Here is a 24,200-nt window from a genome sequence, read left to right as displayed (position 1 = left end):
ATCAATACCTATGAAAATGGACAAGCATTACAGAAAGGGAACATGGTAGAAAAAGAATATGTATTCAGGTCACTACATTTTGGCAGAAACTAACCTTAAATCCCTAAATCTAGCTAACAACAGTGAATCTGCTTTATATTCATTCCTTGATATTAGTTGTAAGTGCCTCTGGTTCACTTACATATATTGATCTTTTCAAATGCAAGGAAGCCTTTATTGCCACATTAATTTTTGATCCTTTACCCCTCAGCAACCTGGCATATTATTTAAATAAGGGTGGTTAGAACAATTACTGACAGGATCTATGAAAACATGCATATTTAAGGTTCAAAATCATTGATTTGGGGTTACTCATTAAAGATAAATGCAAATTAAATAATTTAATTTTAAGAAATATTATGAGTTTTCACTGGATAACTATGTTAATCTGAATTAAAAAATAACTACATTGATCTGAATTAAAAATAACAACTAATAATATTCATTTCAGAATGCTGATTATAAGGACTATGGAAAATTTTCTGTAGATATAACATTGTCCTAATAATAACCCTATCAAGTAGGGGTGTGTGTGTCTGTATTGTTATTTTTCTTATTTAAAAGATGAGGAGAGTAAAACTTAGAAAGCTAAGATATGTGCCAAAGTTCACACAAAGCATGGTAACAAAACAGAACTGCACATCCAGCTACCTAACTGCAAGTATAAATAGTAATTCAAACATAAATATATAGGGTCTCAGCCAAAATGAAAAAATAGGTACTTCTGTATTTTACTCCTCCACTATTGTTTTAGTCCTAGAGAGAGATGTAGAGTTTCTGACTCTCATAACCAGCAATGTTGGCAATTAAGCATTATAGATCAAGGAGTTTATACACAGTAATTTGTCTTCTTTCCTCAGAAATTTAATCTGCATTAAATTCAGTATTCCATTTATATTGTGCAATTACTAACAAAATAACAATTGGGAAAACTCTGAGATCCATTTTCTTAAGAGATAATTTAGACATGAATAGTATACTCAAGGAAGAAGCCTATACAAAATTAACAGTAATTAAAAACACTATTTTTTAAAAGACAAAACTTCTTAGGTTTGAGACATCATATTTCACTAAGAGAATTTAGAGAAGACTTCAACAGGTAGGGGAATAAGTATGATATTTAAGTAAGTCTACAAGAGAGTAATGGATCACATTGAAGGCTAATCAGTAATACTCCTTCCATGGAGAGCAAGAGCTGGAAAAGAATATTTAAATCAAATTGAGGGTAATGAAAAACAGGTTAATACTATATGATTTTATTTCAACTTCAATCCTTGTTTTGAAGGATTTTCAAATAAAAATATTCCCTCAAAGTGACACAAGCAATGTTTAAAAAAACTTAAAGATAAATGATTATCAATTTTGCTAAGACTACCATGTACTTCATTCTTACAAGAGGTAGAATTCATGCCCATAAAACCCTTTTTTTTTTTAGATTTATTTATTTATTTATACCAAGAACCAGGGTACAGGCCAGATGCGTAGGAGGGTGAGAGGATTCACCAGAGACAGAGGGGGGCACAGAACAGGCAGACTGACGAAATACACTGCTGAGGGGAGCAGCGGGAGAGACAGGAGAGGTCTGCTGTACCACGTGGGACCCTCGCCGGCCGGCCGGGATAGAACCGGCACTGCAGAGGCTGTGGACATCTTCACAGCATGGCACTCAATTGCCTGCACCACCAGGGGAGGCCCATAAAACACTTTTTTTAAGATAGAATTATTTCAAGTTTTTATTTAACTGAATCTCTAATTTATTTTAAATATATATTCAGATCTGTACATTTTTAAGTCTAATTTCACACCGCTTCCATCAAATGTTGAAGATTGCCAATTCATATGTTACCAAGTAATTTCATTTTTTCTAAAAATGTATAAACATCAAATGTTCTATAGCAATTAATAACTTGATAGTATGGCATTAAAAACATTTGCTATATAACTTATTGAAAACAGCCCAACATAGAAGATGACCAGCAAAACTTGTTTCTGCAATAAAAATTAAAATGAACTTTTTTCCCAAAATTAGCTATTCCCTGAAACATCTATAAAGAGTTACAAATATTTTATTCACTCACCTCACAAGAGTCTAATATACCCTATACTTTAGAGCAGCATATTTTTACTTGTTTAATTAAAGTAATGCTGATAATACTCTTATAAATCAATTCCCAATTCAACTAGAAGAAAACTTAATTTGGGGGGACCTCTTTATAAAAAACACAAAATTGAAAATGGTTCATAATCATCTTGATAATTAAGATTCAATTTTAAAATGGAGCCCAATTTAGTTACATTATACATTGATTAATCAGCTGATTAGCTATTGGACTCCTGTTCTCAAATTATGTAGGAAAAACCAATATCATCTGGGTACTGAGAAAGAAATGCTGAATGAAACATAAAATTTTCATCTTCGTAGAACATATATTCTAAAGGTAGTTGATACAATGACAAATAAATATTGTAGACAAAATAAATATATACACATAAAAGAAACATTATCAAATTAAAAGTTAATTTTTTGTGTGTAGCATTAAATAATGATGTCATTTTATTGCTTTTGCATGTGGTTGTCCAAAATTCCCAGAACCATTTATAAAATATACTTTCCTTTCTCCATTGCATGATCTTGACTCCGCTGTCATACATTAGCTGTCTACATTTGTATAGATAAATTTCTGGACTCTCTACTTCATTGGTCTGTTTTCTGTTTTTGTTCTAATCCCATACTTTTTAAATTATTATTACTTTGTAGTATAGTTTGCAATCAGGAAGGCATACTTTCATTTTTCTTCTTTGCTTTCAGGATTGGTATAGCTATTCAGGGTCTTTCATAGTTCCATCAAATTTAATAATTGTTATATTTTATCAAAAATGTCATTGGGATTTTGACAAAATTATTTGTGTACTTCTATGTACACAGCAACATTATTCACAATAGCCAAGACATGTAATCAACTTAAATACCTATTGCTAGACAACTGGATAAAAAATATTGTGCTATAGGTACTCAACGGAATACTACCCAGCTATCTGAAAAGATGAAATAGTACCTTTTGGAATGAAATGGGTGATCTTGAGGGTATTATGCTAAGTGAAATTAGTCAAAATTGAAAGACAACTACCAGATGGTTTCACTCATTTGTAGATATAAATAACCAAGGAAAGCAAACTGGCAAAACACAACAACAACAAAAATAATTCTTAGAAATCTCAGAAAAATATGGTGGCTGCTAGAGTGAGAGTGGGGAAAGAGGATAGGAAAATAAGTTGACAGTACATTAGCACCCTTTTAGTAGAGGGTGAGTGGCTTTTGTGCACATGTTGAGGTATGAAGTTGTACACCCCAAATTATATGGTTATAAATGTAAAGAATAATAAGTAAATACAATTTTATTTATTATTTTTTTAAAGATTTATTTATTTACTTATACAAGCACTGGGTACAGTCAGAAGCGCAGGAGGGTGAGAGAATTCACCAGAGTCAGAGCGGGGAGCAGAGCAGGCAGAAGGACTGAAGTACACTGCTGAGGGGAGCAGCGGGTGGCAGGAGAGGTCTGCGCACCATGTGGGACCCTCCTCTGGTGGCTGGGGAGCAGCCGGGGATCGAACCGGCGCTGCAGAAGCTGTGGGCAGCTTCGCAACCCAGCGCTCAACTGCTGCGCCACTGGAGAGGCCCAAGTAAATACAATTTTATTTAAAAAAATAAAACAGGATAAGAAGAAAGAGAATAGTTTAGAAGTAATAATTTTAGCTGCAATGGTCAGGAAAACTATGCCAGATTCTGACTTTTAACTTGAATTCTTAAATGACAGGGAAAAAGAGCCAGGCTAAGAGGGCTTTACTAATTTTTTCTTCACCTTTATCCACATTAGGGAGAAGAGAAGATCAGTAAATATTATTTGACAGACTAAATGAAAGATAAAAAGGATAAATGAAGAGGCAAAGTAAAACAGAAAATGCAAAGGTCCTGACATGAGCATGACTTGCTATTTGGGGTTATGGAAAAAAAGCCCATGTGAAGAGAAAGGAAATTTATGGGGAGACTGGTAGGAGATTATGTTTGAGAGAGAGTTGGGGGCTAGATAACTTACATCAATAGTGGTCAGACCAGAATGCACATTAAATCAACTGAGAAGTTTTACAAAATACTAATAATATCTAGGCCTCAGAGGCCAATTATATCAGCAAAGAGAGGACCAAATGGAGTTTAAACAGAAGTTTTTGTTTACCAGCCCTCCAGGTAAACTTGATGTGTACCCAGTGTTAAAAACCAATGACCCACAGACTTGAAAGTATGGTAAGAATTTAAGTTCTAACCTATTGACAGAGAATGCCAGGACATGGTTATAACAAGGGGCACACAATAATGCCTTGAAGATGTATACCTTAAATTAAATTTTAAAATAAATGTGTTGCCCATATTCTTCTTAGTTTTTTCCTACCTAATCTGTGAATTTATAAGCAAACATAAAGAAAATAACAAAGCAGTTGTACAAAGAACAGAGAATGGTATGAAATATTTTGTTTCTTTTGATGTCAATACCTATAGAATATACTAATAAAGAATTCTGAAAATGTATCACTCATCTAGTAGGGGAAAAATCACTTTTTCTTCATCTGTACTATTTGATATTATAAAACTTAGGAAGATTAAACTATCAAAACCAACTTCTTTTCCTTATGTATAACTCTAATTCCCTAGGACTTTCTGACAGAGCAAGTTAGCAGGAAGCTTGAATAGTTTTGTCTCTAAAATATGTAATCCTCTCACAGCTCTGTGATTTCTGGAAAGCTGTGCAGGAAGAATAACTCAGTTTTCCCAAGGCTAATTTCCATCCTTCTTCTTCACCACCATACAAGTTCTTACTATTCCTTATCCACATTGTTTACATAGCATAAGCAATGTAACCTTCTAACATACTCAGCATACACAAGAAGTTATTCATTCATTTATTCTATTTATTATTTATACTCCTTGCTGGCATGCAAGGTACACAATAATTTTGTCTATTTTGTTTTCTGATTCATCGTAGTACCTAAAGAAGTATCTAGCACATAGCAGTCACTCAGTAGACATACTGAAGTAGATGTGGTCATTATTCCTATATTTAGAATGAAGAAACTGAGTCTCACAATGGCAAATGAATTGTACAAGGTAACATCTTAAGGAAATGGCAAACAGGGTTAAAATGTAGATCTTTCACATACATTAGTACATGTGTTAACCACTATATACTAAGTATGTAATGAAGCATTTAAAGCTAAGACCAGAATTTTGTACTGTGGTCTAAGTGTAGACAGCCTCCAATGTCAGTATAAGGAATTATGACTTTGAGCTGCCATTAGTTGGAAGTTATTGAAGGACACTGAGCAAGCAAGAAGCAACATGAAAGTAGTGTTTCAGGAAGATTTATCTGCCATCTGTGTGGAGAATAGATTGGAAGTAGCAGAACATCAAGGCAGCAAGATAGTTCAAAGAAAAAAGCACAATGTCAAGATAATTTCAGGAACTAGTCAAAGTCAACATCTATAAATCGTTGATAACATCATATTAGTCTTCAACTTTGTGAAGTGGACCTATTATAAATGTTCATTCAGCAAATATTTATGGAGGGCATGAAATGTTCATAACAGTCATCAACAGAATCCACCAGACACTTTAGTCAAGTGATAAGATATGATGATCTACATATGGTAGTGTCATTTCATTATATGGTGGGCACATGAATATCATAGCCAACTTAAAAATCTTATAAAGTAAGATCACTATAAAGTAAAAGTAGAGATGACTTTCAAACTAAATTGAAGTTTATTTATTTACCAAATGTTGTTTTGTACCAGCTCTATGAAAGACATTCTGGTAGATGATTTCCTGAGTTATAGACAGCAGTAAAGTTTTGAACATAAAGTACCCTTAGTAAGAAACAAGACAAAAAATGCAGATAAATTACCAGGAAATAAATTACAGTGAGAAGTTTAGATAAGGTATCATGTGAATTGAGAGGAAAATACGGTTTCCTTAAAGTTGGGATTTCAGAAATGTTCAGTGAATTGCTAGTAATCAAACTTTAAAAATGTATCATCAACTATATAAAAACTAGCATACTAGGGCCTCCCTGGTGGTACAGGGGTTAAAGACACAGTGCTATTAAGCTATGCCAGTCATTGCTACTTGAGTTTGATCCCTGGCCAGGGAGCTAAGCCACATGGCACAGCAGACCTCTCCTGTCTCACACGCTGCTCCTCTTAGCAGTGTATTTCAGCAGATCGCCTATTCGGCTTCCCACTCTGTCTCTGGTGAATCCTCTCACTCCCCACATCTCTGGCCTACACCCCAGTTCTTGCATGCATAAACAAATAAACCTTTAAAAAAACTAGTATACTAAAGGATTTTGGGTAATTTGTGAGAAACATCAGTAATTTTTAATGATAGTGAATAAAACAATAGTGACATATTACAGGAAGAGACATTATAAATTATAAAACTTACTGTACCAGCCCTTTCAAGATCACTGTGATTTCTAAATGGGACACTAGGCTGGAATCCTAAAAACTCAGTAGGTTTTACTTGATTTCTCTCCCATAATTGAAGCACTCTCCTTGGATCCCACGTCCTTATTTTAAAAACTGTGGTAGGACTATGGGCAACAGAGAGTTCTATATTTTGGATAAACTGCATTTACTTAAGAATTTATTTAAAAAAAATGCAGTGTCTACATCATTGAAAATTTTGAGAAATGTAGAAATATATAATTAGGCTATATGATTTCTAGGATAGTTACCAATTCTGAAACTCAAGGACTATCTTCACAATACCATTTTTATTTGTTGTTATTGAGCAACAAATTCCAAAATGCTATATAAAATGAAATCAATCACTAATGCCACTTCACAGAAAACCATAAATGACAGGTAGTAGTAAATATTATGCCACATACTACATAAAGAGATATGCACAAGATTCCATCAAGTTCATTTGTAGATCCTTTTGTCATGAGAGTTAAGACTTCAAATTATGAAATATAACATCATTCCAAAAGCCTGCTTATATAACTTGGCAAAAGTTCATCTATCCTCAATATTTAACTTGTTTTCTATTAATAGGTGACTTTCTGAAATACAATGCATATTTTCACATAATTCCAATTTTTTTTATTTTTATCCTGATATCAAAGTTAGAAAGATAGAAGATGTATTTGTCATTACACCTTCGACCAGGATGAAGACTTCTTAATATCACCTTCAGTATACTGTGAATTACTTCATGATTCAAGATAACTCATGTTTTCACTCTTCTGCATTTTTATGACTATGGAATTTCTTAAATATATTTATTGTGGCTGCATTTATTTCCTAGGGCTGCCATAAAAAAATTACCACTAAGCTAGTGGCTTAAAACTTAAATTTATACTTTCATAATTTTGAAGTCCAGATTTCTAAAACCAGGTTATCAACAGAGTCACATTTCCTTCAAAGGTTCTAATAAAGAAATCTTCCTTGCCTCTTCAAGCTTCTGAAAGACAGCCCTTGACTTGTGATGATGTAACTCTAGTCTCTGACTTCATTTTTACATGGTCTTCTTGTGTCTCTTTGTCTACTTCTCATACAAAGGCACCAGTAATTGCATTAGTTCTACCCTAGCCCAGTATGATCTCATCTTAACTAGTTACATATGTAAAGATCCTATTTCCAAATAAGGATAAATGCTGAGATTTCAGGTGGACATGAATTTTTCAGAACCTATTAAGCACATTACAAGATTATGAAATAGTCTACCAATTATTTGAAATATTAACAATAGCCTATATAAGTATGTAGAATGTTTACTAATATCATAAAATTATGTTAAAAAATCATTAATGCTTTCAACTGTTGGCAAACCAATATTGGAAAGCTTCATGCTTTCATTATATATTGATTACGTTTACATAATGTTTATGCTCTATATAGATTTCCAATTAGAATACTGAAATGATTCTCTCTAGTCCTAAATCATTTTTGGAACTATATGCATTGAGCAATAATCATTCAGTATCCCTTCCCTCACTCACATGCGATGTGCCTGATACTTCTAGACACAGAAAATGATGCAGTAAACTAAATATACTGATATCAGTGTTATCAGTGAGGGAGAGAAAAAATAAAACTGGGGAATGCCAGTAAGTCAAATATATATATATATATATATTAGGTGGTAAAAAGTGCAGTGGAGAAATAAAGCAGAAATGATGGCAAGTACAGGACCGAGGAACAATTGATATTCACAAATAGTATAACCTGGAGGTCATACTCTGTCAGCTACATTTGAAAGGTGCCTGAAACAGACAAGGAGGTGGGGGAAATAAAATATTCAGAAAACTGGAGAAAGCACATTAAAGAGAGAATATCATGAGGTGGAAGGATGACTAGCATGTTCTAAAAGTGGCAAATGTGCCAGTGTCAATGGAGTGGAATGAACAAAGGGAATTAATAGGATTTGAAGTTGTTGTTGATTTCAGCATTGGCATAGAACTTGGTTAGCTCATTTATGGACTTGACCTTTTACTTTACATGTTGGAGAGCCAATAAATTTGGACAGAGGAATTGCATGATCTGACTTAGGTTTTAAAAGTGAAACATGATGGTCACGATGGTCTTTAGTTGCTTTTCCCTCTCTTGTAAGAACAGAGAGCAGGCTTGCAACAATGAGACAAAAATACCCCTATCAATTTAAAGAAGGGTAAAAAACAATCTTTCATAAGTTGATGAGTTGAGTTTTAGAACACAAAAGGTCCAGAGAAGTGTTCACTTTCCTCAAGTTGATATCTCATTGCCTGGAACAAAAAGTCATGGAAGATAAAACTAAGACACCTGTGTCATGGTTAGATGGACAACATTCAGAAGCAAGAGTGCTCAGTCTGTTGGAGTTCTGGATCCAAATTCAAGTTACACATGATTTAGCAGAAAATAATCACAGACACTACTAACTTGCATTTTCTATATTTGCTCTTCAACCCCATAAATACTATGCTAAGCCCCAACCTTGGGGAGACTGGGTTGAGAGCCTTGCCTCCAGTCTCTTGCCAGGTGATCTTGCATTAAATTTGTTGTTTTCTTAAAAGATGGTTTCATGATTTTTTGGCTCTGTGCCACTAGTCCCAAATGTGGAGTCCATATTTGGTCACAAATACATTCTGTTTGCTCTGTTGAGAATAGATTATAGGTCCTCTCTGGTGACACATGGGTTAAAGACTCAGTGCTATCAAGCTATCCACAGCCAATGCAGCATGAGTTTGATCCCCAACCAGGGGCTAACCCACATGGCTCAGCAGACCTCTCTTGTCTCACCCGCTGCTCCCCTCAACAGTGTATTCACAAGATCCACCTATTCTGCTCTCCATTCTGTCTCTGGTGAATCCTCTCACCCCTCACACTTCTGGCCTACACCCCAGTTTTTGTATGCATAAGTAAATCAAAATAAATCTTTAAAAAATAAAATAAAACAAAAAGAGAGAGAATAGATTGTAAGTGAGCGAGGAATAGGAAATAGGAAAACAAAACCTTCCTGGAAATAGGAAGACCAGTCAATTGGTGAGAAATATTTGAATCTGAATGTATTTTGAAGGAAATGAAGAATAACCAAGACCTGCTATGGAACATGACTGAAATTTGTGCCTAAAGCAGCTGGCGTGCCTAAACACTAAGATAAACATCAAGTTAAAACATCAAGATAGTTAAAACATCAGGTAAGGGAAATTTTTGGTGGAATATTAGGAATTTTGGACACATAAATTCAAAATGTCTCTTTTTTTATGATTTATTTATTTATGCCTAGAAGAACTGGGGTATAGAAGAGTGGTGTGGGGATGAGTCAGTGGGGGGCAGAACAGGCAGATCTACTCAAATACACTACTAAGAGGAGCAGCTGGCAAGACAGGAGAGGTCTTCTGTGCCATGTGGGTTAGCTCCCTGGCTGGGAATTGAACTCCGGCAGTAGTGGTGAAAGGGCCGAGACTTAACCCCTATGCCACCAGGGAAGCTACCAAAATGTCTCTTTGATTCCAAAAGATTATATCAAATAAACCTTAGTTATGAATGTCTAAATATGAGGAAAAAGGTATGAGATGACTATGTAACTTCAGAAGTTATAAAATTGCAGAATGACATATAAAGAAAAGATTAGAATGATAAATCCAGTCCTATTTCCTGGATCATCAATATTAAGAGGCAAGGTAAAGAGGGAACCTGCAAAAGATGTTGAGAAGTCAGTGAGGTAGAAAATCAGGGGAGTGTTATACCTTGTGAGACAATTAACAAAGTATTACAGGAGGTAGGAAGATCTATTTTAAATGGTAATCATAGTCCAGTAAGGTAAAGGTTGAGAACTGGTCACTGGATTTGGTTAAATTGGAGGCTAGAAGCAGTCATCATTTTTTGGCCAAGTCAGAGTGAAAAGAAGTTGATTGCAATAATTTGTATTTAAGATAGATAATTGAAATATTTAAGAGAATTCTTCAATTCTGCATAGAGATGACTGAAGACTAAATGACATAGTATATAGAGATTTCAGCAGAGGGCTTGGCATATAGCAGAAAAGAAAGAGTAGTTTTATGATGGCAAACATGTCAATAATAACGTATATAAACCTTCTAATGCAAACAAGGGTGCCAAACCCCTCAAGAATAATTTGTCCCCTCCAGGAATCTCTCTTTAGAAATTCAGTTCACACATCTTATATGATAAAATAATAAGTAGAATTACATGTGCCCAAAATAGGTTGATAACTAAATAAATTACAACTCATAGCTTAAAAATGTAGACAAAACTATAATAGAAATGTACTGCATGACAGCAAACAATGAGGAAAATTATACAAAGAACTAATACACAAAGGTTCTTAATATTTTTACTCACCCTTTTAAAAGCTAGATAAAAAGGTTAAAGCAAGTTATGGTGCATTCAATAGAATGTAAGCCCAGAAAATCTGTTTTAAGAATATTTGATAATACAGGAAATATACAAATTACAAATTCAAAGAATTAAAATAGGATATAAAAATGAAATAAAATAGGATCTCTATTAGATAAAGAAATAGACCAAAACTTTAATTAAAATAATCTCTGTGTGGTTGCCTAATATGTATATTTTATATCCTTTCTTATATTTTTCTACATTGAAAAACACTATTTAAATAGAGTGTTCTGTATTACTATACAGAACAATTACTGAAAGAAGAATTGTCAAATTAATCTTCCAAAGAATGAATCATGTATTATACTTAAGTGATTTTTTTAACAATAACAATACTTTGAAACTGTTATTTATTAAAGGAATAGGGTTTTGTTTTCATAACTATTAACTTCAGGTTTAAATGGGGCTTAGTGGAATAATGTCTTCTTTGTAAAGCCTTTTATAATTCTGAAAGCATTCTTTTTAGTATATCTATTTAACCTCAAAAGATAGATGGAGGAATCAAGATTTTTATGTACATCGGGCCTCTAGTTAAGGCCAGAGTCATGATAACATCCAAATCTTCCATTATCAGTATCAGTATTATTGCCACTGTACTAATTTATGTCCAAATCCCCATTAATTGTGCCAACTCAACCGAATCAGTATGACAGAACTTATCATAAAATACATATGACTATGTGTGGAAAAAAGAATAAAACAAAACAGATAACGGCTGTTAGATGTAACAACGTCAAGTATATTTTTTGATAAATAACCTGGGAAATTTTACCAAGCTCATTCTAGTCACAATTATGTTGAGATTTAGTGCTAACATAATGCTTTGTATTCGCTTATCATGAATATAAGATCATAATGTTTGGAACAGAAGAGAGGTCTGTACCAAGCCACTCATTTATAGAGCAGGAAAAGTTTAGAAGTATATTGCATTCATTCTCCAGACCAGCTAAAACCTTTCAAGTGTTTCATCAGATAATATAAAGTAACAAAATTAATTTAGCTCTGAAATATAATCTAAAAGATAAATCAATAGAATCAAATAGTTAATATAAAAATACAGTAAATACAAAGATTTTCTACATGTTAATTTTAACATTACAAATCAGCAATGAAAGAGAAGAGTTCAATATAGGTTAGATGTAATTAATGAAAAAAAGTAAATACACCATCATTCTTATATCAAAGTAAAATACATATGGCTCAAATCATACACTGTGAAAAATATTAAGAGAAAAACAAGGAATTTATCATTAGGGAGTACTCTAATCAGCACACGTTTTAATTTAAATTATAAATATTGTGGTGAGATAAATATTTTCATATTCTAGTGATGAGATGTGAAAATTAACAGGCTTTCCAGGAAATAATTTGAAATCTCTATCAAGATCCTCTAAAAAATAGGTCTTTGAGAAAATCTCCTAATCAAGAAATAGCTGAAAATATATTCAACAACTTTTTTTTTTAATTTTTTGCATAGAAGAACTGGGGTGTAGACCAGAGGTCCCAGGAGTGAGAGGATTCATCAGAGACAAACTGGGGAGCAGAACAAGCAGACTCATCAAGACACTACTAAGGGGAGTAGCTGGCAAGACCACGTGGGCTAGCACCCTGGCCTGGCATCAAACTCAGGCACTGGGATGGAACTCAGGCTGTAGAGGTGATAGCACTGAGCGTTAACCCCGAGGCCACCAGGGAGACCCTATTCAGCAACATTTTAAAGATAACTTCCTAAAAATGCTCATAACATTATTTGCAATCTATATGAAAAATGGTAAATCACGGAAATTGTGGTATACACAATATGAGAATTAAAACTATGTTTTGAAAGTTTATCTCATATGAAGCAAAATGCTCACACAATTTTGATTTACAAAATTAAAATATTAATTTTTATTTAGAATGATGTGAATTTGGGATGGAATTCTAGGTATTTTTTAATTTGCCTTTATATTTATACTTTTATTCAATGAATACTAATTTATAGTCAAAGAAAATTAATGTTTTTAAACAATAAATTATATGAGATTTTACATTTGCCTTTAAATCAAAGTCTGAAGACTATTTGTTTAGCAATATTTGGATACTTTTCAAGTTATATAACAATTTTACATCAATTACATATAATAAACAATAGATTCTAGAAAGCAAACTCAAATAATTATAGCCAAATCATTCATATAAGGTATAGAAAACTATAGGTGCACACTAAGAAATATTACATAAAGTATTTCTAAAATCCATGCCTTTCCTATCTTCAAGGAATAGATATTTCTCAAAAAAAACCTGGATTTTTATTTTGAAATAAAGAAATGATTTGACTCACCATGCACCATAAACAAAAATAAGCTCAAAGTTCAAAAAACAGCAGCTATGAATATTCTAGAAAAAGTCTTCAACAATTTCTTGGGTAGCACACCAAGAGAACAATGAAAGGAAAAAAAAGCGATATACTAGACCATCATTTTTTTAAATCTCTACTCTCTTCAAAAGATGCCATTTTAAAAATTGAAAATCAATCCACAAACAACCCAATTAAAAAATGGGCAAAAGAATTTGACAGACATTTCACAAAAGATAACTGGCAAAAAACACATGAAAAGATGTGCAATATCACTTGTTATTAAAAAATGCAAATTAAAACTACAATGATCTATCATTATAAACTCAATAAAACAACTAAAATTAAAAAGTGATTATGAAATGTTGGCCAGGATATGGAATAAATGGATGTCTCCCACATTGCTGATAGGAATAACAAATAGTCTAACAACCTGAAAAAACAGACTGGCAGCATCTTACAAAGTTAAAATATAGTTAGTATATGACTCAGCACTACCACTCTTTGATATTTACCCAAAGGTTATAAAAACATATATCTACATAATAAGTTGTGTATGAATATAACAGATTTTATTCATAACAGTCATGGAAACAACCCAATTGTCCACTAACAGGTGAAAGGATAAACTAATTATAATATACATGCATACAACAGAATTTTTTCTCAGCAAGAAAACCAATGATACTCAGTAATCATCAGAATAGCTGAAACACTGATTCATCTCAAAACCATTTTGCTGACCAAATGAAGTTAGATATATGAATCTATAGTGTTCATTAACTTTATGTTCATTTTCGAATAGGCAAACTACAGTCAAAAAACACCAGACAAATTCTGAAGAGAGAAAGATAATCCTCTGGCTAAAAATTTGCCAATTAAGGCTGTAATGCAAATCATATGTGTTACGTCGGGCAACACCACACTGATGAAGAAACGGGAGTCATGGAGCAGGATACATAATGTAGGTTGCTTCTGAAGAGCAAGATCCCGGCCTTTTCATTGAGAGAAAAATTACACAGCATCAATTGTGAGAGGAAGGAGGAGGAAACAAAGGGGGGGGGGGAGTAACTAGAAAAATGTGCTGACATCAATATTATCAGGGATTGTGAGTCTACTCTCCAGGCATTTCTCATCTGTTTGATGACTCGGTATTGTAACTGAGATCAAGCCCTAGTTCCCCAGCCATGGTTTCAATCTTATAACAAGGCATTCCACTAATCAGCTTCTGAAGTCTCTTATACATCAGTCCTCTGCCCCCAAGGCATTCCCAGTCATACCTCGTGATGCATGGCCTTCCCAGCATGATCCAGCTTTGTGCTCTTGAATGATTTGAAAGGCACCTTGCAGAGGTGGACTTCTGTACCTGATTGGCCATTCTGACCTTGGTTAGGATTTAGAACTGTGGGTAACAAAATGGTGGCTGAACAGGCTGCTTAGGATTAGCAGACCCACACATATGGACCACTAAGAGCAAGAGACATGTTTGGACTCTGTGTGCAAACGGTAACAATAAAAAATCTTCTACTATAATAATTGATTTTTTCAGGTTTCTTAACTATTAACCTATACCAGACACTATAATTATGAGAACACCTGGAAAGTACCAAGCTAACTATATATTCATTCTTAATTCATTTAACAGTCGTTAGTTGAGTACCCACTATGAGTTAAGCACTGTTTTAGGTGCTGATAATAAAAGTAGAGAAAATTAATAAAAATTCTATTCCAGTTGTCTCTGCTGCAACATAGCCCATAAGTGACATTCCCATTTTATTGGTGGTAGGGGCCTCCCTGGTGGCGCAAGGGGTGAAACTATCCCATTTTATTGGTAGACTGTTTTGCTGAATAGTTGCATTCCCCCACTCTCTACTCACTCAACTCCAATCTTCATGAAATTGAAAATTAGATCTTGCCCTCAAAAGACAGATAATGTCTTTCTGAATTTTTTCTCTTTATTTCATGTATTCTCTCTCCTCCCAACAACACAACATTGATATGCTGACATTTCATTCACATAATTCTGAATTCCTCTCACCTTTCTAAACTCGAACACAACATCCTCCTTATCTTTCTATTTATTCCAGCTCTAACACAAAGCAAGCACTCCAATATTTGTTCAATGAATTGTCTCAGCTAATACTAAATAAGAAAACATAATTTAAATGACCTTTTCAGGTCTCAGTTTTTTTAGGTCTCAGTTTCTCATATGTAAAAGAGTATGACAATAGTATCTACTTTCCATGCTTCTTTAAGAATTAACCAAAATCATGTATATAAAGCACCCGGCCCAGTAACCCTAAGAATTGTTCATTATTACAATTATTTTTTATTCCTGATACTGAAATGTCTGTGTGATTTGGCAGAGGGATCAGGGTGATTTGTAGATAAAAATATGAAAAGTCAAAATTAACAAGGTCTATTAATTTTCTTAACACTTTATAAACTTAGTTGAAAATTATCTGGGCAATAAGTGTATGTGCTTATCCAATTTTATTGTGTCTATATGCTCCATTTTTTTATCACTATAAATATTATCATCCCAGAAAATTTATTCAGGGCACTTGTAATACTAACAATGCATTTTTATCAATCACACTCTTCCACCTGCCCCCATTTTTAAAAAAAAAGAAAAATTCAGGGTTAGGTCTAACAACTTAATTCACCAGTTTTAAGTTTCCTCTCATACCTATACACAGGAATTATCCTCTGAAGCAATGATGATTAATCAAAAAAAAATCAACAAATATTTACTGTCTAGTAAATGAATACTTGGTGTTAATATTATACCAAGAGCATTTAAAAAGAAAAAAAAAAAGAACAGACTAATACAGTAGCCCATTGTCCAAAATCTAATAAAGCATAATTATCTCTGTCTCCCGATTTATGAGAAGGAACCAGTTAGTTTTCCAGGCAGGAAAAAGGAAACAGAGAGGTATCAAATGGTCAACAATTCCACTCATTTGCTTAATTGCCTCCAATTCAAAGCAGTAGTGAGGAGATCTTGATGGACACAAGTAGATAATACTAATTTTGTAAAATCTTAAAATGTCAGATAAGGTGATACTGTTTTATTAATAATCTGAAACCAGAAGAATCCTTAAGAAATATTTTTCTGTTGGGGTTTATACATTCTAGAAGTCAGGGAGATCTGATAGGGCACAGAGTAGCTCTGAGAAGGAAGATAAAACACTCAAATGTAGTTTTCAAAATACGTACTAAATATCCAATCTGAATGAAAGCATGGTACTTGAACTCCAGTGCAAACTGGCATGTATGGATGACAGAGTCAGAACAGGGGAAGGAAGAGCATAAGGGACTATTGTGGTGTTTCAGATGTTTCACGGGTGCTATGGTAATGGGAGAACTGCAGGAACTACATCTGAGGGGAGAAATCAAATGCTGTACAAAAATCAACAACAACATAAGAAAATAAAAAAAAAAATTAATGAAAAAGAAAAGTAGGTTGTTTCTCTTCTTAAATATCATAACTGTCCCATCCATCTTCTGTGAGGGTGAGAAAGCCCTCTGTGGTTCTAAGTAGATCTCTTTCCATCTTGTCACCTCAATATCACTTCTTATCGCAAACCACACATTATCTATGTAATAATCAAAATCTAGACACTAAAACAGTTAACATTCTATAGTTTCATTGGGGAAAAAAGGAATATACAGTGGTTAATTTGAAGGCTAGCATGATTTTTAAAATCTTTAAAATCTTTTTAAATTCATTTGTTTCATTTTTTTAAAGATTTATTTATTTATGCACCTAAAGAGCTGGGGTGCAGACCAGAAATGCAGTGGGTGAGAGGATTCACCAGAGAAAGAATGGGGTGAACAGGAATAGCTTCTGAAATACACTGCTGAGATGGGCAGTGGGTGAGGCAGAAGTGATCTGCTGCGCCACGTGGGTCACATCCCTGGCCATGGATTGAACTCATGCTACAGTAGCTGTGGACAGCTTCATAGTGCTATGTCTTAATTCCATGTGCCACCAGGGAGGCCCCAACAATTGTTTCATTTTAGAAATTGCAACTAAGACCCAGAGAGATTAATTATTTGTCTGAAGACATACCTTTGGTGGGAGAGCAAGTGGCAGGACCTTACTGGCATAGTGCTTGTGCAAACCTGCCACACAAGCTCAAATTTCCCCAAAGTGTTTATAGGTACAGCTATCAGCACAGGCTTTTGAAATGCCTATTTTCTCAAGTTTCTATTCTAACTCTTCCAACTTGTGAGTGACACCACTCAGTGTTTCAAACAAGTTAGGAGTTGGGAATATCCTTCATTTTAGCTGTAGGTGGCCCCAGAGTGGCAAAAGCAATCAACGTACTCCATTAATAAGTACTTATGTTACCAAAAAGTAAATCTTGTAAAATAAAAAGGAAAATAAAATGATTCATTCATAAAGGCCCTGAAATATTTTTTCATACAGCATCATTCAATAATTAATACGGAAAATGATAATGCTAACTCAGTAATAAGATTCAATTATATTTCATATACTCTGTTTAATAAAGAGAAGAATGTGCTTCATATTAGAAAAAAAGTTCATTAGAGTGATAGTTTTAAAGTATGATATTCAGAGTTTAATTATGTAGGCAACTTCCCATTGAGCAATTCCATTCATTTGCCTAACACATGTCTCACTCTCAATATGTCCAAAATAACTCAATGTCCAACCTCAAATAATCTCATCCCATATTCCCCCATTTCTCAGAAAACTGGGTCAAATGATGTTCTGTAAGAAATCCAAGACTTGTTCTTGACACTGTGATCTATATCTACAAAATCAGATGAGCATCCATCTCTCGTACCGCCAAATCTCCAATACTTCTTCTCTGTACACACTTCTCTCATACCTCACTGCCATAACTCCACTCTAAGCAGGCATATCATCATATACAGAACACATGGAATGCTCTCATCATTTGCCACCAATCCTCCACAAGAGATAGACTGTTCTCCAATGCATTCTCCACATAGGATCCATAGTGACCTTTCCATAACACAAAGATTATCATGGTTGCTGTGTCTTTTAACTCCATTCAGTGGCCTCGCATGTTTAAACTCATTCAGTGACTCCTACCTAATAAACCAAGTATAAGTTTTTCCATGTAATAAACCAAGTATACGTCAAAGTGGGTAAGGGGCCCAATGGACTATGGTAGAGGATTATGGGTGTTTCTGTCGTAGGTGTGGTATAGTAACAAACATCTATGAACCAATACCCCTAAATAATACAGAGTCATATAAGCCAACATTACCTCAAGAAAAATAGCACAATTACAAAGAAAACAAATCTAGAACCCTTGTAACATACCACATGCAGGCAAAATGTTCATCATTATCCCTTGCCCCTACCTCATTGTACACATGACAATCAACATCCTAAATCTGATATCATAATTCTTCTCACTGGCTTAATATGAAGTATTTTTGCATCTCTATTTTTTCCTAAAATACATATTTTTAAGTTTACTTGGCTTTAGCTTTTCAAACTGTATCATGCTGTAAAATCATCTTTGAAGCGCATAAACTTTTTTTAAATAGATTTATTTTTTTATATTTTGGCACACAAGAGCTGGGGTATAGGCCAGAGGTGTGGGGATTGAGAGGATTCACCAGAGACAGAGTGGGGAGCAGAACAGGCAAATATACTGAAATACACTGCTAAGGGGAGCAGGGGGCAAGACAGGAAAGGTCTTCTGCGCTATGTGGATTAGCTCCCTGGCTGGGGATCGAACTTGTGCTACAGTGGCTGCCTATAGCTACATAGTGCTAAGACTTAACTCCCTGTGCCACCAGGAAGGACCTGAATGACATAACTTTTAAACTTGTTTTTATGTTGTGTATTGTAAAGATTCATTCATGTTGGCACAAGTCAATTTTGACTACTATGTAATATTACCTTATATTGACATACCACTATTTATTTATTACCATTTTCTTTCATTGCCCTCTGTCATTTTTACCTTTACTTTTATGAATAGTAGTGCTATAAAATATTTATGTGTGTGAAAGAAACTTTCTTGAGAATATGACTATTAGTGCAAAGTCATGTGGATTTTCAAAATTCAGAGATAATGCCAAACTATTACCTGATATGTTATTACAAAAACGTAGAGAAGCATCATGTCTAACAATTAGTATTATTAGCTTTTTAAATTTTTAGCAATATGATGGGATAAAATGTTACTTTTGCTGTGGTCTGTACTTCCCTGTTATTATATATTTTTCCTAAGTTATTTACTATATGTTTCATTTGCTAAAAAGTATTTATTTATGTCTGTCATTCTTTTTCCTATTGGGTTATTTGGGCTTCTTTTATTAGGACCTACTTATGTATACTTGATAGTAATCTGTTAGGTACATGTTCTTTGAATATCTTCTAGTTTGTAACTTTTCTTTTTACTTTCTGAAGGTATATTTTTTTAAAGATCTATTATTTATGCATACATGAACTGGGGTATAGGCCAGAGGTGCAGGGGTTGGGGGGGTATTGAGAGGATTCACCAGAGACACAGCAGAGAACAGAATAGGCAGATTAACTGAAATACACTGCTGAGGGGGAGTGGCAGGCAAGACAGGAGAGGTCTGCTGTGCCATGTGGGTCAGCTTCCTGGCTGGGGATTGAACTCGTGCTGCAGTAGCTGTGGATAGCTTCATAATGATGGCAGTTAACCCCTTGCACCACCAGGGCCTGTAAGGTATATTTGAGGCCCTGTAAGGTATATTTGAATGAACCAACTTCACAATTTTAACATTATAGCAAATTTATCTGGATTTTATTTTATGATCAAAGTTTTTGGATAGTGTTTTAGAATTTTTCCTTAATTCATGGTTTTATAAACATCAAAGGATCAGAAAAAGACACTGTAACACTGTAAGACCAACCCTTGAAAGCAGACCACAGGTCTGAGATATCCAGGAAGGGAGGGAGATGGAGAAGAGGAGGCTAAATTTTTTTCAACCGTAAGTTTCAGCTTTGTTATTGACATTAATAATTCCAAAATTTATTGTGGTTTATGACATGAGTTAGGCCTTCAATTTCAAGTTTTCCACATGGAATACCATTTCATTTTCAGCTCCATTTATTAAACAACCCTTCATTCCCCCACTGACCTGCACGCATTGATCTGCTTCCTCTGTCGTACACTGATGTTCCAAATGTGTGTGTATGTATCTCTAGAGTCTCTATTCTGTCCCTATGGACAATTTGCCTATCCTTTGTGTTTATTTATTGCCAATACTACAGTCTTGATTACTCTTATTTTATAGGACAGCTATATTATTGTCCCTTCAGAAGTATCCTAGGTATTCTATAATCTTTAACATTCCTTTAAAAAAATAGTATTTTCTTCCTTAGCTGTCATTTCTTACTTTTATATTTTAAAGTTCAGCTTAAATACCAGACTCTGGAAAGCTTTACCTAAAACCCTAAATACAATTTACTCTACTCAAAGCATCCACCTTCCTCATACTAACACACATTATACCCATTATGCTTTGTTTTAAGTTTTAAATTACATACAAGGCAAAAATGTTTACTTAATTGTTGACTATGAGCCCATAATAGTAGGCACATCACCTCCTTTTATCTCCAAGTCTTAGCACATAGTAGTCACTCAAATAACTTTTTAGTCACTTCCTTCTTGAAGGACAAAGCCAGGAACTGTCCCCTGTTCTAAACCTAAGTCAGCCAGGACAGAAAATCCTGGTAGAACCACATCCAAATTTTTCATGCATCTTCACAGCATTTAGCAGATATTGATAAAGTTCTGTCATGAGTCAATACCTTAAAAATAGTTCAAAATTTAGAACTAGAAAGCATCTTCGAAACTACTTAGCCCTAACTCATTGTTTTAATAATGGAGACATTGGTACAGAAGTCATTTTATGTCAAAAAGTTTGGTTTTAATATATTTAGAACATGAAAGAAAATTGAGTCAAGTACACTTTGCATAGAATCATTTATCTGAAACTAAAATGTTATTTTAAACAATTGGCACACAGAAGGAGAAAAATAAATTCTGGATGGTTTCACTTATATGTAGAATCTAGAGAAACTAAGCAAAGGATCAGACAAAGAAACTGTAAGAACAATCCTGGAAAGCAGACCATAGATCTCAGATATCCAGGAAGCAAGGGCAGGGAGAGAGAATAAGAGAGTAAAAAATGGGGGGAGAGGAAGGCACAATGGAATATGGTGGAGACCTATGGGTGCTTTGGTGGTGGGAAAACTATGGTGATCACACCCAAAGGCATAAATCCTACACTGTGAAACAATAAACCAGGTTGTTTAAAAAAAATAAATACATGGCACAAATTTCTAAATAAAGTCATATTCTGAAGTAATAAGAACCAACAGAAAGCAAAATTAAAATCCTACACTCATTTCCACTTATTCAAAGACAAAAATTAAAGTTCTATAAATACTTAAAAATAAAGAGAATATAGTTTAATTTTACAATTTAAGTGTAAGTCACTATCGTTTTGCCTTGCATTAAATTTTGCATTTTGTGATTAAAGTCAAGCATTAATGACCTCAGTGAACAAAACCATAATTTTTTGGCAATGCATAAAAGGTGTTCAGAGTTTTGCTTAATCAGGTAACTTTTACAAACAACCTAGATGTCTCTATTCAACAAATGATATAGTGATGACTCCAAAATAATGTGTTCTATCAAAACACATTTCCACTTTCAACCAAACAGCAGCTCAAAAGATTCTAACAAAGAAGTAGACAATGAACACAGACTTATTCTGGGATTTTAACCAAAGATCAGCATATCAATTCTCATGATCACTTATCAAAAACTGATGGACTCTAAAACTTTTTCTCTTTAAGTAATTCTAGCATAAAAGCATAGAAAAGACCCCCATATATTAAATATCTAAATGGCTCCAGGCTCAGTCACTTCCAAAGTCCTTTCTCTTTCCAAAGTACTTTATAGTAGTCAAAAACCACAGTGAAAGAGTTTGACCCATTCTGAAAAGAGGAAGATAACCAGAATTTCTCCAATGGAGCAAGAGCAGTATCACAAGCTTAAAACAAACTCAAGATGTCTGAAATACTCATTTAACAAAAAGTTAACCTATGAAAATGCTCTTCTGTATTTCCCTAAACTTCACACAACCATAAAGTATCAATGAAATTCTAATTAACAACTTCAAAATTTTCTGGGACATTAAAAGCAAATTACATTTATTTAATAAATACAAATATTAACTAGTAATTTAGAATCATTCTTCCAAAAGGCATAAACATTTCAGCTGGGACTCAAAGTTTTTTTTTTTTCATACTTATAAAGAATACTTTTGCTAAGCATAGAATTCATGTAAACTAGATGTCAAGAAAAAATGTTTAATTCCATGAGACTAAAACTAATTTCAAGCACCGTTAAGTACTTTAGGAGTACTCATTTACTAAGAATATGTCAAAAATATATTTATGGATCCAGAAATCAATAACAAGCTTAAAGAAAATTATTTGGCATAACTGTAGAAATTGAATCTTAATGATTTTACTTACTAAATCACCATTAATACAATTAGTTTTATTTCTTTAGAATTCACTCTTCTCTATTAATTGAATAGAATAGACAGTCCATAGAGATGGAAATATTGAATTAAAGTGACTTTATAATACACTTGAAATTATTGTTTACATTTAACATAGGGCAACAGTCTGGTGGCCCATAGGCTAAATCTGGCCACCAATACGTGTTTTGTTCAAAAAATTGTGTTTGTTCTTTATTGCTTCTTGAAGTCTTTGCACAGTTGCATTTTGTTTTTCCCTCTTATGTTTTGTGCTTGGTCTCTAAGGGTTTTTGCTTTTGGAAGACAAAACTTAAAATTCTGTCCAATCTGAATGTTCACTGCCTTGTTCTTATCAGCCAGTTACAGAATGCTGGAATTATCAGAATTGGATGGTACCTGAGAAGTTAGCTAATTTGTTTCATTTCTTCCAATAAGACATCTGAAGCCAAAAAAAAAGTAGACTAAATACTAAGTAGTTGGGAAGTGACCGAGCCCACAATCATTTATGTAGTTAATGTATGTCTAAGCCCATTGTTAAAAGTACATTAATGCTTCTGCCAAAATGTTCTTCTAACTAAATAGGCTTAACAAGCTCCTATTCCAAAGTATCATGTTTTGTCAAAAGTCATCACCATTCTCCTCTCTAGAAGAGTAACATTTGTTTCATAAGCACTTACCCCTGAGTGCAGGTAGCAGGGATCTTTCCTTCTTATCATCACATTTGTTGCATTCACTGAAGTACAGTAGTAAGAAGACATCAACAAGAACCCACATCAGTGAAGTGGCTAGAACCACCTTGCAGTAAACAAATCTCCTCATGTCTTTCCTTGATTTCTAGTTAACACAGAGATCAAAGACAGGTGCTACTGTGATTAATCCAAGCCACAGGGTGAACTCCAGGATAAAAACAGGATACATCCCACTGTGTTTAAAAAAAAAAAAAAAGGAAAAGAAAAAAGAAAACTTCATTTTGTATGGTTACCTTGCATAAAGGAAATACAACATGAAACATGTATATATTGGCTTCAAACTCAGAATTGAAAATCCAAATGAATGAATGTTAAAGCAAGTCAGGTGGCTGAAATTCCAACAGTTAACCCCAGAACTGCCACAACTATGCTGGGTCTTGAGAACTATTTGATTCCTTCAAGTTGTATTGTCTTTTCCTTACAGTCCGATGAGAAACAGGTTGTCAGATAGTGCAACTCTGAATTTAACCTGACTCAGCACTTTTTAGGAGCCAATACTGCTGAAATGTAAGTCACCATGGGATGTAATATATGAAAGCAACTAAGAGCTGACTTTATACATAGATGGGCCTGGG

General features: G+C 34.0%; 1 protein-coding gene across 3 annotated transcripts in view; it reads right to left on the bottom strand.

The window, feature by feature from the left end:
* Positions 1-23,950, bottom strand: part of GALNT13 (polypeptide N-acetylgalactosaminyltransferase 13) — a gene marked incomplete at its 3' end in the record, with an annotated part of 409,461 nt that extends 385,511 nt beyond the window's left edge. For all 3 annotated transcript variants that reach the window (XM_084243604.1, XM_084243602.1, XM_084243603.1), the window contains exon 1: positions 23,554-23,950. In XM_084243604.1, the coding sequence (XP_084099730.1) occupies positions 23,554-23,695 (142 nt within the window). In that variant the 5' untranslated portion in view covers positions 23,696-23,950. The remainder of the gene's footprint in view (positions 1-23,553) is intronic.
* Between the last annotated feature and the right edge of the window lie 250 nt (positions 23,951-24,200).

Source organism: Talpa europaea (assembly GCF_964194135.1).
Source record: "Talpa europaea genome assembly, chromosome: 1".
NCBI lineage: Eukaryota > Metazoa > Chordata > Mammalia > Eulipotyphla > Talpidae > Talpa > Talpa europaea.
Note: the sequence above shows the minus strand (reverse complement) of the source record. Positions and strands in the feature narration are given on the sequence as shown.